This window comes from Anomaloglossus baeobatrachus, unplaced genomic scaffold (assembly GCF_048569485.1).
Source record: "Anomaloglossus baeobatrachus isolate aAnoBae1 unplaced genomic scaffold, aAnoBae1.hap1 Scaffold_2768, whole genome shotgun sequence".
In the NCBI taxonomy this organism is placed as follows: Eukaryota; Metazoa; Chordata; class Amphibia; order Anura; family Aromobatidae; genus Anomaloglossus; species Anomaloglossus baeobatrachus.
The window spans coordinates 119452-137125 of record NW_027442256.1 but is presented as its reverse complement, the minus strand read 5'-3'; the positions used below and the strand labels follow the sequence as shown (position 1 = coordinate 137125).

Below are 17674 nucleotides of genomic sequence, written 5' to 3'. Positions count from 1 at the left end.
TGTAGCAGAGTTGTATGTGTTTGTCTGTATGTAGCAGAGTTGTGTGTGTGTGTTTGTCTGTATGTAGCAGAGTTGTGTGTGTATGTCTGTTTGTAGCAAAGTTGTGTGTGTTTGTCTGTTTGTAGCAGAGTTGTGTGTGTCTGTTTGTAGCAGAGTGTAGTACCATTGTTTCAGTCCAGTTGTGGCTTTATACAGCAGGGAGGAGCATTCCTTGCTGTACTAAGTGAACATTGGAGCGATTGATCTGTCAATGGCCCTTTAAAAACATATTGTACGGCTCTCGCGGAATTAAAATTAACATGTTGCAATCAAAGCAGACTTTTTTTCATTTGGGAGCGGGGTAGTCTTATACAGTGAGTATATCCCAAATTCTATATTTTTAGGGCAGAAGTTGGGGGTCGTCTTATACGCCCAGTCGTCTTATACGCCGGCATATACGGTACTCTTTTTTTTTCTGCTCACATTGCCGTATGAAGGATTGTTTTTTTTTATAAAGATAATGTACTACTTTTACAGTTGTACTACTTACATAGCACATTTCATGTTGAATATTTTTAGTACCCAAATGATATCTCACCTCCCTTATCGCCATTAATTTTACATATCGGCTCATCTCCTTCCCATTCAGGTCATTATAATATTGGATCCTCTCAGTGATTTTATTCTGTTTAAGAAAACGTCCTGTCCAGGATGGATAATGACAGGGACAAGATGGCGGAGAGGATATTACACCTCACTCTAGAGATCCTCTTCCGGCTTACTGGAGAGGTGAGAGATTCTGATGACGTCACATTACATCATTCTTATCTATGGGAATAACAGATGGACAGAACTGGAGAGGTGAGGACTCTGGAAATGTCTGGAGTGAGATTTATTACTGTGTCTCTCCATAACCAGGATTATACAGTAGTGAAGAAGACCTCTAGTGAGCGCTGTCAGGCCCCTGTGTCTGAGGGATGGGGAAGACCCCTGAGCCCAATCACGGGGCCTCACCCCCCGATACATGAGGACATCAATGACCAGAAGATCCTAGAACTCACCTACAAGATGATTGAGCTGCTGACTGGAGAGGTGACACTGCTGGGAATGCTGGGACATTATACAGTAACGCTATGAAGGGATCGGGGGTGACGGTATCATTGTATGTGTCAGGTTCCTGTAAGGTGTCAGGACGTCACCGTCTATTTCTCCATGGAGGAGTGGGAGTATTTAGAAGGACACAAAGATCTGTACAAGGACGTCATGATGGAGGATCCCCAGCCCCTCACATCACCAGGTAATAGACAGGACTAAATACACACGGCCTATAATTATCTGTATGTAAGGAATGAATTCAGTCCCTGTATGTGTCTCCTCCAGTTCTATCCAGTAAGAGGACAACACCAGAGAGATGTCCCCGTCCTCTTCTACCACTGGACTGTAAACATGAAGCTCCCAATGTTCCTCAGGATCATCAGGTAGATGGAGAGAAGGTGCCATGAAATCCCCCTATGATGTGTAGACGGCTGTGAAGGTCTTGTGCTCAGTCTTGTTTTATCCTCCAGTATTATATGTGTTATACTTGTGTAATGAGAGTGGTGGAGATGGCAGGATTAGAGCTGATCATAGATGGGACTTCTCCATCTGTCTGTGACTTTTACAATATTTGTTTCAGGGGGAAGATCTGCCCCATATTAATACTACAGAGACATATGTGAGGGGTGATGAGCGGAGTAAAGAGGAGATTCCTACAGATAACCGCCCAGGTGAGTAGTGACCACTAAATGCAGAGAAGTCACAGATTCTTATCAGTCACCGGCTGTGGCTGCTTTATCAGGGTTGTAGTCCGGCCATATCAAATGGTCACCATTCTGCTGCTAGACCACCACATGGTCCTCACCCAAAACTGTCCCCTTTATTTTGGGCATTGGACGCCGTTGTCTTGGAGTGAGATCTGTATCAGTCAGATCTTACAGGTAGGATCTATCCTATCCTCTGAAATTAGAAAATGTTGACCCTTAGCTGCCCAGATCTCCAATCTGTAAAGCCAAATGACAGCGTACGTAGAATGTGCAGACAACTTAGAAAATCATGGGAAGAAGAATCTAATCTGTATGGTGGACCCCTAAGAGAAAGCGGAGGGTAATGATGCTGGTGACCTCCTAGATTCTTAGTTTGGTGCCGTGTTCTCCAGGTGAATAAAGATTGGTTGCTCTCAGTGGGAGAAATAAAATAATAATCTTGTAGTTGATGAAGAGACCTCAGTAGTCTGGAAAGCTTGCTTTGTAACATGATTTATTTTATTTTTGTTCGCCATTTATAAGTATCATAACTTCAAGATTTTTATTGTTTCTCCCACTGAGAGCAATGAATCCATCTTCCTAGAATCTCGGCCTCTTATTGATGGATCTTCCTTCTCTCTCTTCTGATGAATGTGCTGATAGGGGTGTTTATATCCAAAGTTGGGCACAGGGTAACTGTAACATATGAGTTGGGTTAGATTTATCCCACAGTGGGTTCATGGAGGCCGGGCAGCCCACCCACAGGATTCCCAAAATGTAATTAGGAAATAAATGGTAGTAGTTAACACACAGTTCTGATATTTTTACCTTCAAGACCCTGAAAGATATTTTCTCTGAATTCTACAAATGTCCATTATATAAGAACTTGTACTGGAGCCGTCCATTGTGGAGTCCGAGAGGCAGAAAATAAATGTCTAATATTTCTTCAGGAAACTCATCTGACAGAAGATATTGGCCCCTACAATAGTTTGGATTGCCGAGAGCCCCCGAGCCACATACTGTAATTACTCCAGATGTGGCACCTCTAGTTACTAAATCATTGACGGTGAAGGCTGTCGGGTGGAGGGCGATCATTTTAGTAGATGTGTTATTGTCTATAATCACAGTTTTCTCTATAGTCGTTAGTACCAAAGCCGCTTTTATTTCATGGCTTTCCACTGCAGCGTTTTCTGCTCCTATCCAGGCCCCATTTCTCCAATCTGACATCTGTCACTTTACATGATAACACCTTTGTAATGCTGAATCTGATCCCAGTGTCTGAGATTTTTTCTGTGGCATATTCTACTTTATCTTAGCTGTAATGTTAGGTTGATTTGTTTTCCATTTATTAAAACAAAAAACAAAAATAACCCTGAAATTCACCAAGAATGCAAAAGAATTAGAAGTGATCAAACATTGAATTTGATGCTCTTTAAACAAATAGTGATACCACAACATATAGTCAGTAAATAGCATTTACCGTATTCTGCTTTAGTGTAAATTACTATTTTGATTCTACAGAAGCCATATCTCTATTTATAATCAAGAGTCTTTCAGCTACAACCGTTGTGGAAACTTCCATTTTTGCACTGATGGAGAAGCAGTTTGGAATAATTTTGGCCTACAAAATATGATTTGGTGGCTTATTATTCCAATATACAGGAGGCAAAATGAACATAGAGGGTTGAACGTCATGGACTACTGGTTCCTGCTCTGAGGTCTACTGTTAGGGGTACTTTGCACGCTGCAACATCGCTAGCCGATGATAGCGATGCCGAGTGCGATAGCACCCGCCCCGGTCACACATGCGATATCTTGTTCTTGTGATAGCTGCTGTAGCGAACATTATCGCTACGGCAGCTTCACACGCCATTACCTGCCCTGCGACGTCGCTCTGGCCGTCGACCCGCCTGCTTCCTAAGGGGGTGGGTCGTGCGGCGTCACAGCAACGTCACACAGCAGGCGGCCAATAGAAGCGGAGGGGCGGAGATGAGCGGGACGTAAACATCGCGCCCACCTCCTTCCTTCCGCATAGCCGGTGGAGGCAGGTAAGGAGATGTTCCTCGCTCCGGCGGCTTCACACACAGCGATGTGTGCTTCCGCAGGAACGAGGAACAACATCGTATCTCCTATTGGTACGACATTATGAAAATGACCGACGCTACACAGATCACCGTTTTTTGATGCTTTTACGATCCTTCATCGGCGCATCTAGGCTTTACACGTTGCAACGTCGTTACCGGCGCCGAATGTGCGTCACTTTTGATTTGACCCCGACGATATCGCAGTAGCGATGTCGCAGCGTGCAAAGTACCCCTTAGGGTCAGCACACATGGCGAGTAATACGGAGCTTGTGGAATGCTATAAAAAATTGCATTCCACTCGGACCAATATTACTCTATAGGGCATCTCCCATAAGTTATTGTTTTCTGAGCCCTAATCGGAGCAAGAAAACAGTCGCAGCATGCTGAGGGTGGAATGCAGTCTTGTTTCACTAACACCCATTCAAGTCTATAAGGCGAGAAAAACATCGCATTGCTCTCGCTTTACACCGGTGTAACGCGAGAGCAGTGCGATTCTCGCATTAGCCAGCAACGGAGGAGATAGTGAGATAAATCCCTCCCCTCCGCAGCTGTGGTCTGATCGGAGCACAGTCACATGACATTCCTGCGAGCATGAGCTGAGTGTCATGCGAGCACTCGCAGTAATCCCTGTGTGGCCTCAGCCTTAGATTGTAAACGTTTTTTGTTTTATTAAATAATCACAATTTATAGAACTTGAAATTTGATTAGCTATGTTATACTTGCTGGTGTTTGCGGGAGTGGACCCACTGGGTCACAGCACTGACTCATCCATGAGAGGCGTAAGTAAGCAACTAACTTGTCTTCAAGAGAGTCTCTAATGGTGAAAATAGGCTTGTGCTAGAAGATACCCACCTGGTGCTACTCCAGGGAGTCCCGTTACTGCAACAGCTGGCCCCAGGGGTCGGGGATAGGATACTGCAGGTCTAGCTGGCACAGCTGTTATAAATAGATGCAGTAGGTATGGTAGGTGCAGCTGGTATAGATAGATGCAGCAGGTCCGCCGGGCACAGTGGATACTAGGATACAGACATGTGTTCGCACACATAGCATAACACTCAGGAAATGAATCTAACAACTAGCAACATGTTGCCCAGGCACCTCCCATAGGGGGGAGGATGCCTTAACTACCTAGTGCCTCTCAGCCATAGGTTGAGAGGCACTTCATGGTTAGGGCACGCTGACCTTTTAAGAATAGGTGTGAGTGCCCTAAGCACACTTCCAGGCCCTGGGAGATAGCAACAGGGACCGTGTACACTGAAGACACCGTTGGGTAGCCAGAAGGGTAAGTGTTCTGGAGTTCCCGCTGTGGAAAGGGTGAAGGACTGTGCGTGGGCGCCAGTAAAGGTGTTACAAGCTAATTTATAAATTATATCCTTAAATTTGAATATATTATAAAAAATAATTTTTATTCTTGGCAGAAGACTGTACCAGGAGATTAGAGGCACAACTGACATCTTCAATTTTAAAATCAGATAACTTTGAGATCACGCAAGATATAACTGAAGTGAATGCCACTATTGCAGATATACCATCGTCCCTTCACAGCAAAAATGTATCATCTGAGTCTATTAAACAAGTCATACCCTCTGATTCATCACAGACTATTAAGGAAAATAATTGTCACAAAAAATGCATTAAAGATGGAAGTGTTATTACAGGAAAGAAGCCATTTTCAACTTCAAAATATCGAAAAATCCCAAAAAATATTAACACAGGGGAGAAAAGATTTTTTTCAAAGTCTGTTAGTTACCAGAGAACTCACATGGGGGAGAAGCCTTTTTCGTGTTCAGAATGCGGGCAATATTTTGCACGCAATTCAAGTCTTGTTATACATCAGAGAATTCACACAGGGGAGAAACCATTTTCATCTTCAGAATGTGGGAAATGTTTTAACCACAAATCAAATTTTGTTACACATCAGAGAACTCACACAGGGCAGAAGCCATATTCATGTTCAGAATGTGGGAAATGTTTTAACCAAAAATCACATCTTGTTACACATCAGAGAACTCACACAGGGGAGAAGCCTTTTTCATGTACAGAATGTGGGAAATGTTTTGCAGATCAGTCCCATTTTGTTACACATCAGAGAACTCACACAGGGCAGAAGCCATATTCATGTTCAGAATGTGGGAAATGTTTTAACCAAAGATCACATCTTGTTAGACATCAGAAAACTCACACAGGGGAGAAGACTTTTTCATGTTCAGAATGTGGGAAATGTTTTAACCACAAAGCACATCTTGTTACACATCAGAGAACTCACACAGGGGAGAAGCCATATTCATGTTCAGAATGTGGGAAATGTTTTAACCACGAAGGAAATCTTGTTATACATCAGAGAACTCACACAGGGCAGAAGCCATATTCATGTTCAGAATGTGGGACATTTTTTAACCAAAAATCACATCTTGTTAGACATCAGAAAACTCACACAGGGGAGAAGAAGTTTTCATGTTCAGAATGTGAGAAATGTTTTACCCGAAAATCAAATTTTGTTATACATCAGAGAACTCACACAGGCCAGAAGCCATATTCATGTTCAGAATGTGGCAAATGTTTTAACCAAAAATCAAATCTTGTTACACATCAGAGAACTCATACAGGGGAAAAGCCTTTTTCATGTTCAGAATGTGGGAAATGTTTTAACCGCAAATCAAATTTTGTTATACATCAGAGAACTCACACAGGGCAGAAGCCATATTCATGTTCAGAATGTGGGAAATGTTTTAACCAAACATCACATCTTGTTACACATCAGAGAACTCACACAGGGGTAAAGCCTTTTTCATGTTCAGAATGTGGGAAATGTTTTGCAGCTCAATCAAATCTTACTAAACACCAAAGAATTCACACAGGGGAGAAATCCTTGACATGTTTAGAATAAGGGAAATATTTTACACACAAATAGCATCTTTTAAAACTGACAAAGAAAGAAGGCATTATCATACCTAGAAGGTGAAAAATGTTTTACTTACTGTATATTATAAATTGTTGACCACTAAGAAAAACTCAAACGGGGAGAAAATATAGATTTAACAAACTGAACAAATAAACACAAATGAGACAGTCAAAGTAAAGGCAAGTAAGGAAAGAAGAAAGGGAAAGCACGTTAGAAGTTATATTAGAATTATAATATATACAGTTAGTAATAGACGTCTGTTTTCTAAAAATCTAATAAAAAGCAATATTCCATGTGCATTGAACATTTCACATTGTTATATATTTATACATTCATTAGTTACTTTCAGAGCACAATCTCCATGTCTGAACAATGTCTAACTTCTCTATACTACAATAATAAACATGTTCATATTACAAATTACTATTTCCATCTATGATCCATTCCTTCTTTGTGGGAACATCTGATGTGATCGAGTTTTATAAAATGTCTTTTCGTTAAGTTTAGTAGTTTTTTTCCCATCATTGGGACCTGACTCCCTTCTCTATTCCCCAATAAACAGATTATAGGTTCTAAGGGGAGTTTGACTGTAAATACTTACTAAATTGTCCCAATAACCTGACACCCTAAACATTTTTTCAATAAAGTCTGATTATCTAAACTAATGTTTTTGATTTATTTTTTTTTCTCCATTTGCTTTAATAATAATAATAATAATAATAAAAAATAAAATGCCCCTTTCCATATTTCCCCAATCTGGAATGCTGGTGTAGGTTTATCTATACAGAGACGTCATGTACAGAAATATTAGGGCTACAGCAACATCACATATGTTATACAGAAAAATAGCGCTGTCTCCATAGTTTTGTATACAATAACTTATAGATCAGACAAGCTCCTCATAGTTAGGCAGTTTCTATGTTACTCAGACGCTTTTTATATGAATAAGATCAGTGAGTCTCATTATACCGAGTAGAGAAGCTCCAGGGACAAAGACCCCGTCTCGTACTGACACGCTGGAAGCCCGAAGTCTCTAGCCCCGGGGCCCAGATTCTCTCATTTTTGGCTCCAGCGTTTCTTTTAGAATAAATCCCCTTCTCATACCGTCCTGTACTAATGACTTTGTTAATCACGTTTTGTCGGAGGGTCGTCTGAATCCATCTAAATGTTATCAATTTATGTGTAAGAAACAATAATCGTCCTACCGCAGTTTTCCCGCGTGTGTCCAGTGTCAATTGTTCTTCTATATTCCCTTATATAAAACCTTGGCGTCTCCAACCAAACCTGCTGAATAGGATTTTACAATTGTAATAACTTTACTCCAAATAAGTATTTATAATCCGCAGCCTGTGTATAAAGGTCCAGTCACACTAAGCAACTTACCAGCGATCCCAACAAGGATAGGGATCGCTGGTAAGTTGCTAGGAGGTTGCTGGTGAGATGTCACACTGCGACGCTCCAGCGATCCCACCAGCAACCTGACCTGGCAGGGATCGCTGGAGCATCGCAACACGAGTTGCTGGTGAGCTCACCAGCAACCAGTGACCAGCCTCCAGCGCCGCGTGGAAGATGCTGCGCTTGGTAACTAAGGTAAATATCGGGTAACCAACCCGATATTTACCTTGGTTACCAGCGCACGGAGCTACACGTGCAGAGATCAGGGAGCAGCGCACACTGAGCGCTGGCTCCCTGCTCTCCTAGTTACAGCACACATCGGGTTAATTACCCGATGTGTACTGCAGCTAAATGTGCACAGAGCAGGGAGCAGCGCACAATGCTTAGCGCTGGCTCCCTGCTCTCCTAGCTATAGCACACATCGGGTTAATTAACCCGATGTGTCCTGCAGCTACATGTGCACAGAGCAGGAGCCGGCACTGACAGTGAGAGCGGCGGAGGCTGGTAACAAAGGTAAATATCGAGTAACCAAGGACAGGGCTTCTTGGTTACCCGATGTTTACTGTGGTTACCAGCCTCTGCAGAAGCCGGCTCCTGCTGCCTGCACATTTAGTTGTTGCTGTCTCGCTGTCACACACAGCGATCTGTGCTTCACAGCGGGACAGCAACAACTAAAAAATGGTCCAGGGCATTCAGCAACAACCAACGACCTCACAGCAGGGGCCAGGTTGTTGCTGGATGTCACACACAGCAACATCGCTAGCAACGTCACAAAAGTTGTTCGTTAGCAGCGATGTTGCTAGCGATGTTGCTTAGTGTGACGGGGCCTTAAGATCCGCAGCTTCCGCTAAGCACTTCTCACCTTTGTCCTCGGTACGTATGCCGACCTTGTGGAGGAACAGAGGGGTCCTATATCCCTTATGGAAGATTTATAGTTCTGGCAGTCTACAATGTCCACTAGGGATACAGATCTCACACCTTCAAGGATCCTTGTCCATTGATCGTCAGTAATGACCCAATGTCCCTTTCCCTTTTACATATAATAAGAAGATAAAAAGTGAGGCCTTTATCTCCAAAGTGTTTTATTTTAGATGATAATTAACCTCTTCACGAACGCGATCAGTAAAATTACATTCTATGTTTACGGGATTTACCTATCAGGGACGTAACTTTACTGTCTAAAATTCATCTGATTGCCGTGGCCATAGCAAAGGCTTTCAAATGATGACCTCTGTTGTTGTTGTTTCTTACAGCTGGGGACCTTTCTTAACCCCGGAGTGGGGTGGCATCGCCACCCCGCCATCCACAATTGTTGTGATTGGCTGTTCAAATCTTAACCTCCAATCACAGAAATCGCACTGTTTCACATAAACTAAATGCCTGAAATAGTGGAATCCAGCTATGATCGGTGTTTCAGGAGTAACGATCAGTGGCTGGAGGTCAGCAAACACGACGCCCTCCTCCTCCCCACAGCACTGATTGGAGCGATTGTGCTATGACGCGCAATTGCTACAATCAGCGTGCAGTGGGGCCGGCTGACCTGGTGGTGATGTCTCTCCCAAGGCTTGTTTTTTGCCTGGAGAGCCCTCCCCAGCCAGTCTGCGCCATGCCCCTGCTGGGACTTGTAGTTCCACGCCCCTGCCTGATCTCCGCTGAGCTGCCCGATCTTTGCTGTGCTGCCTGTAAGTACCGCTCTTCTCCTATATCTCCAGCTTTCCGACCACCCCGTCCCCCATTCCCATGGCTTCTACTGTCCCCTGCCCCTTTCCCCCCCCCCCTCGGCTTCTCCTGTCCCCATCTTATATCCCCTTGCCTGCTGCCGCCGCTGTCTGCTTGCTCCTGCCGGGTCATCCAAGGTCTTCATCTGTCTGAACTCACCTTGCAGTGGGAGCCTCCATCGCTGGGTCCTAGGTTCAGTCGTCCATCTAGCTGCCTGCTGCAGAGTTCCTCTGTTTACTGATCTTCCTGGTTCTGTGAATATAATTTTTTTTGTCTGTCATCCCACGTGGCTTTTTGCACCCCATCCGTTTGTGCGTCCTGCAGCTGCCGAACACCGATCCATGATGCACATAACAGATCAGCATCCGTGCTCCCATTTTGGGCAGAACTTTTTTTTTTGCTTTTGATTGACGTCGGTTTAGTATGTTTCTTTTTTATGTTACCAAATTTGAATCTCCATTCTATTTTCTCTTTTTTTCTTTCTAGGTTTTTTTTCTACTCAAGGAAAATAGATTCACAGAAACACACATACACACAGAGTTTAGTTCTTTTTATTTTTTTTCACATGCCCCACACACCATACACAATATCCCTAGGTTCCTTGGAGGGGGGGTCACATGTGGGAGGTTTCCATTGTTTAGGCATGTCAGAGGCTCTTAAAATGCAACATGGCTTCTGCTAACTATTCCAGACAATTTTGTGTTTGAAAATTCAACTGGCGGTTTTTGCCTTCTGAGCCCTACCGTGCACCTAAAGAGTGGTTCCCTCCCACATGTGTGGTATCAGAATATCAGAATACTCAGGAGAAATTGCCCAACACATTTTGAGGTCCATTTTATCCTGTTGTCCTAATGAAAATAAAAAAAATAGAGACTAAAGCGGGCTTTACACGCTGCGATCTCACTACCGAGATCGCAAGCGATCGTACCCGCCCCCGTTGGTTGTGCGACACGGGCAAATCGCTGCCCGTGGTGCACAACCTCGCTTAACCCCGTCACACGGACTTACCTGCCCTGCGACGCCACTCTGGCCGGTGATCCGCCTCCTTTCTAAGGGGGCGGTTTGTGCGGCGTGACAGCGCCATCACACGGCAGCCGTCCAATAGCAGAGGAGGGGCGGAGATGAGCGTCCGGAACACCTCCTTGATTCCTCTTTGCTGGTGGATGCAGGTAAGGAGATGTTCCTCGTTCCTGCGGTGTCACACATAGCGATGTGTGGTGCCACAGGAACGACTAACAACATCGCTAAGATCCTGAAAATTATTTTTTTGTTTCAGGATGACGTCTCCACGGCAAACGATTGCGATCATTTAAGGTCAATCGTACTTGTCACACACTGCAATATCGTTAATGTCGCCGGATGTGCGTCACAAACACCGTGACCCAGACCATAATTCATTAACGATATTGCAGCGTGTAAAGCCCCCCTTTAGAGAACGTTTTTGTGGTAAAAATTTGTTTTCTTTTCATTTTCACAATGAAATGCAATTGAAAGGGCGGTCGTTCAATGCTTCATAACTTCCGTCAGGGGCCCATCAATCACTAGTGAGTAACGTTATGCCAGGTAATAAAATGAAGAGCTAAGGATGTGGTGCGGTCAGAGGCCGTTCTCATACCTCCTGTCCATCTGCCACACATTACACACCGGCCAGGTAATAAAATAAAGAGCTAAGGATGTGGTGCGGTCAGAGGCCGTTCTCATACCTCCTGTCCGTCTGCCACACATTACGCACCTGCCACTGTGACAGGACTTGCAAGTTGACTAGTAGCAATTCCATCTTTAGACCCTGTGCACACACTGCATTTTTGCTCCATTTTTGGGTGGTTTGTTGCCCAAAACTGCATGCATTGCTTTCCCCAGCAAAGTCTATGAGAATTCAGAAAGGCTGTGTGCACGTTGCTTCTTTTTTTCCTTGCAGTTTTGGTTGCAGAAAAAAGATGCAGCATGTCAATTCTTTCTGCATTTTGTCCCTGCGTTTCGGAGGACTGGCAGATCAATCCCCCCTGACTCAGGGTCAATGGGGGGGGATTGATCCCCAGTATCTGGCCGGATGCTGGTCCCCATAGACTTTAGAATCTGGCTCAAAGGGGTAGGAGCAAGTGCTTCATACTCCCCGATCACCAGCATGGCTGTCACACTGCTCCTGCAGCCTCTCATTCTTCTCCCGGGCCACTCATACATATTCACTGCTTCCGTCGCCCACTGGTTGCTGTGATTGGTTGCAGTCAGATTCACCCCCACCCTGAATGACAGCTGTCTGACTGCAACTCATTACAGACGTCGGTAGATGGGTCTATATCGTACAGTAAAATAAATAATAACGGCATGCAGTCACCTCTATTTTCCACAGCTGGGGGCTGGTATTCTCAGACTGGGGAGGCCTATGGTTATTAGGGTGCCCCCAGCCTAAAAATATCAGACTGCCAAATCATCCCAATTGCCCTGGTGCAGTGTCAATCGGGTAATACGGAGTTAATATCAGCCCATAGCTACCACAAAGTGCTAGATTAGTGAAGGCAGGTGACTGAGACACCCCATCAGTAATCTGTAAGTGAAAGTAAATAAACACAAACTCCCCAAAAATCCTTTAGCTCAAATGAAAGACAAAAAAAGCACCCTCTTAACACTTTATTAACCACTGAACAATGTGACGACATGGACTCTCATGGGTTAAAGTTTCTTAACATTCAGCCAGACTATTGTTCTTATGTGTGCTAAGTCATGTTTGCTTAGCTATTGCTCTCCAGACTTTTCCAATAACCATTGTATTGTAGTTGTGTATTGATAATGTGATTACCTTAGTAGCCATTGTCTAGTCGGTGACTCCCAGATTACATGTACACCCTCAGTCTTTCTATGCACATCATTTAAATGAACATTATCCATGCAGCTTGAAATTCATCCAATGGGAGAAGCAATCTTGTCCAACCAATCGATGAGGACGCAGTGTATCCTAAGGGAAAGTTATGACTATAAAAGGGACTTCTTTAAGCCACCAGGGTTGATGAAGGTTGATGGATCCAGTCTAAGCTCTTTGGAGCTGACTAGAGGATCAGGATATCTTATGGCTTCAATCTAGGGACTCCGGATCCGGTTGGAGACCATATCCACAGCCTAGGGATTTCGACTCCGGCTGCCAGGATTGTAACATCATACCAGGACTACCTAAGGAGGACACTCAGGTTGGGACAGTTCAGTCACCTGGAACAGACTTTGCAGACCTCAGCCAGCTTCCTAAATCTGGCATTATTCTTTTCTCGGTGGGTGCCCGCCAAAAGCGGGGTGCTGCTGGATTTGAGTAAATAGCCCTGGAACCTCTGAGGCATGGACATTCTAAATCCCTGGTGAGCCAGCGGAAGGGTGAGACTCTGTTGCCTGTTACATTTGTGTGTTTTGCTGGTTATGTGTTATGTGCCGTTAATTGTTTGGGGATCCAATAAAGTCTAATTATTGTGGTTCCCTCACCCTGTGTTGTCTGAGTAGTGTTACGCCCACGGTTAAGGAGGCTGGCGTTCAGTTGGGATGAGCCCTGAGCCACGCTGTCTTTCTAAAGGCGGCGGGTTTTAGTGGACGAGAGCACCCACTGAGCCCCGTGTCTCCACAATTGGTGGCAGCAGTGGGATACTACTCAGCCTGGTTTACCCAGGGGAGCTGCAGTGGACTGGTGTTTTCGGACACCGTCCAGGGCTTAACAACCAGGGAGGTACATAAGCACACCCAGCAGGCCATAGGGGAGGCATTCAGGTTTCGGACGCTGCCATGTCCAACCCCACCAGCCCAGCCATGGGACAAGGACCAGAGAGGAGTTACGACCGCAGCAGTAAATGGATGCTACAGGATCTGTGCCAGATGCGAAAGATTGACTACAGGAACACTGACACTCGGTCAGACTTGATCCAGAAATTAGTCTGTTGGGATGCCCAGAATGATGCAGAGGACGATGAGGACACTGCCGTTGTGGTATCAGAGGAGGTAAACCCTGTATCTCATCCTAGATCCAGTGACAGTCTGGAAACAAACCAAACCCAAGCAGACCGAGTCAAGGAATTGTTTACTGCATTGGGGCCTGAAGCTTCAAGGGAAGAGAGGGCTGGTGTTCTGCAATTTGTGTTTGGATTTCCAATTTCCTCACCATCAGCACCTACCTCCAGGATAGACCACCACCAAGGAAGTCATCTTCTCTACAGGGATGTGCCAGTGTTTAATGATTCCAGCACTGAGATAGATGAACACTTGCAAAACTTTGAGATGCTAATGCGTATGCACCAGGTGCCCACAGATGAGTGGTCCAAATACCTGTGGACAAGCTTGCCGGTCCGGGCCCAGGAGGCTGTCCGATCACTTGGTCCTCAGGACTGCTTGGACTACAGAATTATTAAGGACACTTTGTTGGCCCTTTTTACCATAACACCCGAGAGACATCGCACTAAGTTCCGAACTATGTCTCGCCAGGGTGTCTCGTACGTCAAATTTGGCAGTCAACTCCGACGACACTGTAATCGCTGGCTCGATGGTCGGGCTGCCCACTCCGCTGCTGCCCTCCGGGATGTGCTAGTGCTTGAACAGCTGCTGGAGCAGATGGACCCGGAAATCCGAGAATGGGTAGCTGACAGGAAGCCCGACACCCCAGAGCAAGCAGCGCGATTGGCTGACGAATTTACAGCCAACCGACCCAGCTGGAGGCCCAATAGGCCCACCGATCTGAGGAGGTCCCTCCACCATGGATTCAAGCGACCCCCAGACTCACGTGCTGGACTAACTCATTACCCCACAGAAGCCCCAACAAGACAAAGGTTTACCAACAGGGTGGGTGACTTGTCTAACCCACGGCGCTGTTATACGTGTGGGCGCCTTGGACACCTGGCCAAAGAGTGTCTACAAAACCGGGGCCACATGCCTGGAGCCCGTCTACCAGTCAACATATGCCGAGATGAACCAACGAGACCTGAGGAATGCTACTCCCGAGAAACACCAATAGCTGAGGAAGTGGTTTATCCAGTCCACACCCTACGGCAGGCCGGACACCGTACACCAGCTAACCTCCATCCCCACATCCAGACGGTCAAGGTCGGTGATATACAGGCTCAGGGACTTCGAGACTCGGGATCTTCCATCACCCTGGTCAGCCCAGATATTGTTCCCACAGAACATCATTTACCTGGCCGCCAAGTGACCATTACCCTTGCTGGGGGCCAGCGCTCGAACATCCCTCTGGCACGAGTGCAGTTGGACTGGGGAACTGACCAAGGAGAGGTTGAAGTGGGGCTCATGGACGGCGTCCCCACCCCTGTAATTTTGGGAAAGGACCTAGGACGAGGACTATCCAGCCAGTTTGTCACCGCCATCTGTCTTGCTAAATTCTACTAAAAAGGGGGCTGAAAGCCCGTACTTACGAAGCGCTCACTGATATCCTAATCAGGCACGAATACTAATATTCTTTATAGCAAGATACTATTTATTTTAATAGCACATGAATATAATCAATGGTAGATAGGCATAAGAACTATAGTCATAGAAACTTATACAATAACAGAAATATGCATCAACATTACCGTTATGTTGTAGCAATCCTTTCACATCGGAGGGAACTCGAGTTAATGATAAGGAATCAACATCATGGCATCTTGCATCACAGGAACAGTGCGTACGTACACTTCAATGTCCTGGAAGGTATTCCCTTAACATTAAGCGAGTTCGGTGTATTTTTTATAGGAAAATATTGTAGGTTGGGTTTACATGGTCACCAGCATATGACAGCTGAGTCATGTTCATGTAACTTGACCACAAGCTGCTGTGGGCACCAGTAGCTTCCTGCACATTTCCTGCACATTTAGCCAGTGGTCAACTGGCCGACCACAGTTGACCATTGTGTTAGTGAAATATTGCAATGAGCCGTAAATTTCATATGCAAGCTTCCTTAAACCTGTCTTTAAGCTAACCACAAGTTTCCGGCAAGTGGAACTGTGAATGTTACTTCCTTTATCTTGAAAACTGCTTCAAGACATGTATTCTTTGGTCATCATATTGGCCCTCCAAAGGACATCTCTTTGATACTGAATTATTGATAGGTCAAATAATATCTGGGATCACTCCTATCTTTTATGATTCCTATCTAATCACACATTCTTTCAGTCATATCACATTGGTATCACAATCGGTCCTTGATCCCAGGGATTATTTTCCATCATCAGTATTCCACTAGAAGAAGATCACTCGGAATATACCATACCATGACCAAGAAATATTGTTTGCCACAAATTTTGTTTTCTTGGTTTGTTTAGATAAACGTTGAATCACAAATATAATCACTTTCACTACTTTTGTACAGTATATTAAAACTAAAAGCAATATTATCTGAAAAGCTCCCTTGAACATCATGTGTTTTGGCATTTGCTCGATATTCAAAGGAATCATTACACATTACATTTCCCGATATGTTACTACAAGTTTCACTAGTCCCATTTATGAACATATTGGCATAAGGCCATAACATATCATGAATTGTCCTTTCCACTAAGCTGGGTTTAAAAGCATCTACAGTATTTATAGCTGTCCCAAAACTTATTTTTATATTCCCCATAGGGATGAATCCCAGGTTAGTCAGTCCAGTCTTATTTCTTGGTACCCAAATTCCTCCCTTAAAAGCCAGATATTGCAAATTGGTGACTGTTGCATTCAAATTGCCTTGCCATCATGGAAGATTGATCCATCCCACTACGGAAATGGGTACTGTCGCATTCTATAGACGAACACTTCGAGTGTCTTTATCAGCAAGATGATCAGAACAACTTTTCTACTTTAAGATTTCCTCCATCGATACCGGGACATCCAGATAAGGGATACTGGTGGCTGTAACCGAAGAATGTGTACAGATCCAGCAATCTGTGTGTTGAAAATGTGATGGTGCATCAGAAATTCATTCGCCACAGGTTCCTCCTGATGTAGACTTGTCCATCCAACGACCAAAGAGGCAAACATCAAACACAGGAATTTCTCCATCTCATCACTATCGAACTCTTCCCAGAAACCGATACCATGGATTCCGCTTATTTACAACACCATCTGCAAATAAAGATAGACTATTATTCTCGTAAATAACATTTTTCTTGTGGGACATATTCCCACTTCTCCACTCCTGGTCTCATTATCAGGAGAGTACGATCTTTTCCGACCGCTATTACCTCTGTCTCTTAGGGCGGTCCTTGGAGGTTTTGAATCCATATTTTTGCTCCTACATTTGTAATATTAGAGTATCCAAAACCTTTAGTACCCCGTATTGTTAATTCTGCCGGGGCAGTTCCTTCTCTTATTTCAGACAAGTTTATTGGAATTATTAACATCTGAGCCACCTTCTGGTGTTTCATCAATATCAAAGGTTCATTTCCCAAATTTAGCATCAGTACCTTGATTTCTCCCTGATAATCTGCATCTATTACCCCTCCCACCACTATGGCTCCTTTTAACACTAAACTAGGAGTGGCTATTTGACCATAATGATCCTTTGGTATCTGGCAACCCAATTCTGTTGAAATTGGTTTTACCTTACCTGGAGGTACCACGACAGTTTCCAATGTACTGAGGTCTAAACCTGCTGAATAAGGTGTCGCTCTTTCTGGTGTGCCCAAACAGCTGTACCTTGCCTTGTCAACTGTTGGACTGACTTGTCTGATGGCTGCTGCTTTATCTGCTTCTGAATTAAACAAACGTTCAAGTGAGTTAGTAGGGACATGAGCATCGAAATGAAATACAGTGGTCTTGGTAGATTGAATAATCCCTTCAATGTCTTGCCACACTTCCCTGACCATCTCAAACAC

The 17674-nt window shown here is 44.5% G+C and overlaps 1 protein-coding gene across 1 annotated transcript in view; it reads left to right on the top strand.

Moving 5' to 3' along the window:
- Nucleotides 1-632: 632 nt before the first annotated feature.
- Nucleotides 633-17674, top strand: part of LOC142265732 (uncharacterized) — a 43738-nt gene continuing 26696 nt past the window's right edge. Inside the window, exons 1-6 of the mRNA XM_075332280.1 lie at nt 633-768; nt 898-1071; nt 1153-1276; nt 1360-1457; nt 1655-1745; nt 5263-6654. Coding sequence (XP_075188395.1) covers nt 691-768; nt 898-1071; nt 1153-1276; nt 1360-1457; nt 1655-1745; nt 5263-6654 — 1957 coding nt within the window. The 5' untranslated portion in view covers nt 633-690. The remainder of the gene's footprint in view (nt 769-897; nt 1072-1152; nt 1277-1359; nt 1458-1654; nt 1746-5262; nt 6655-17674) is intronic.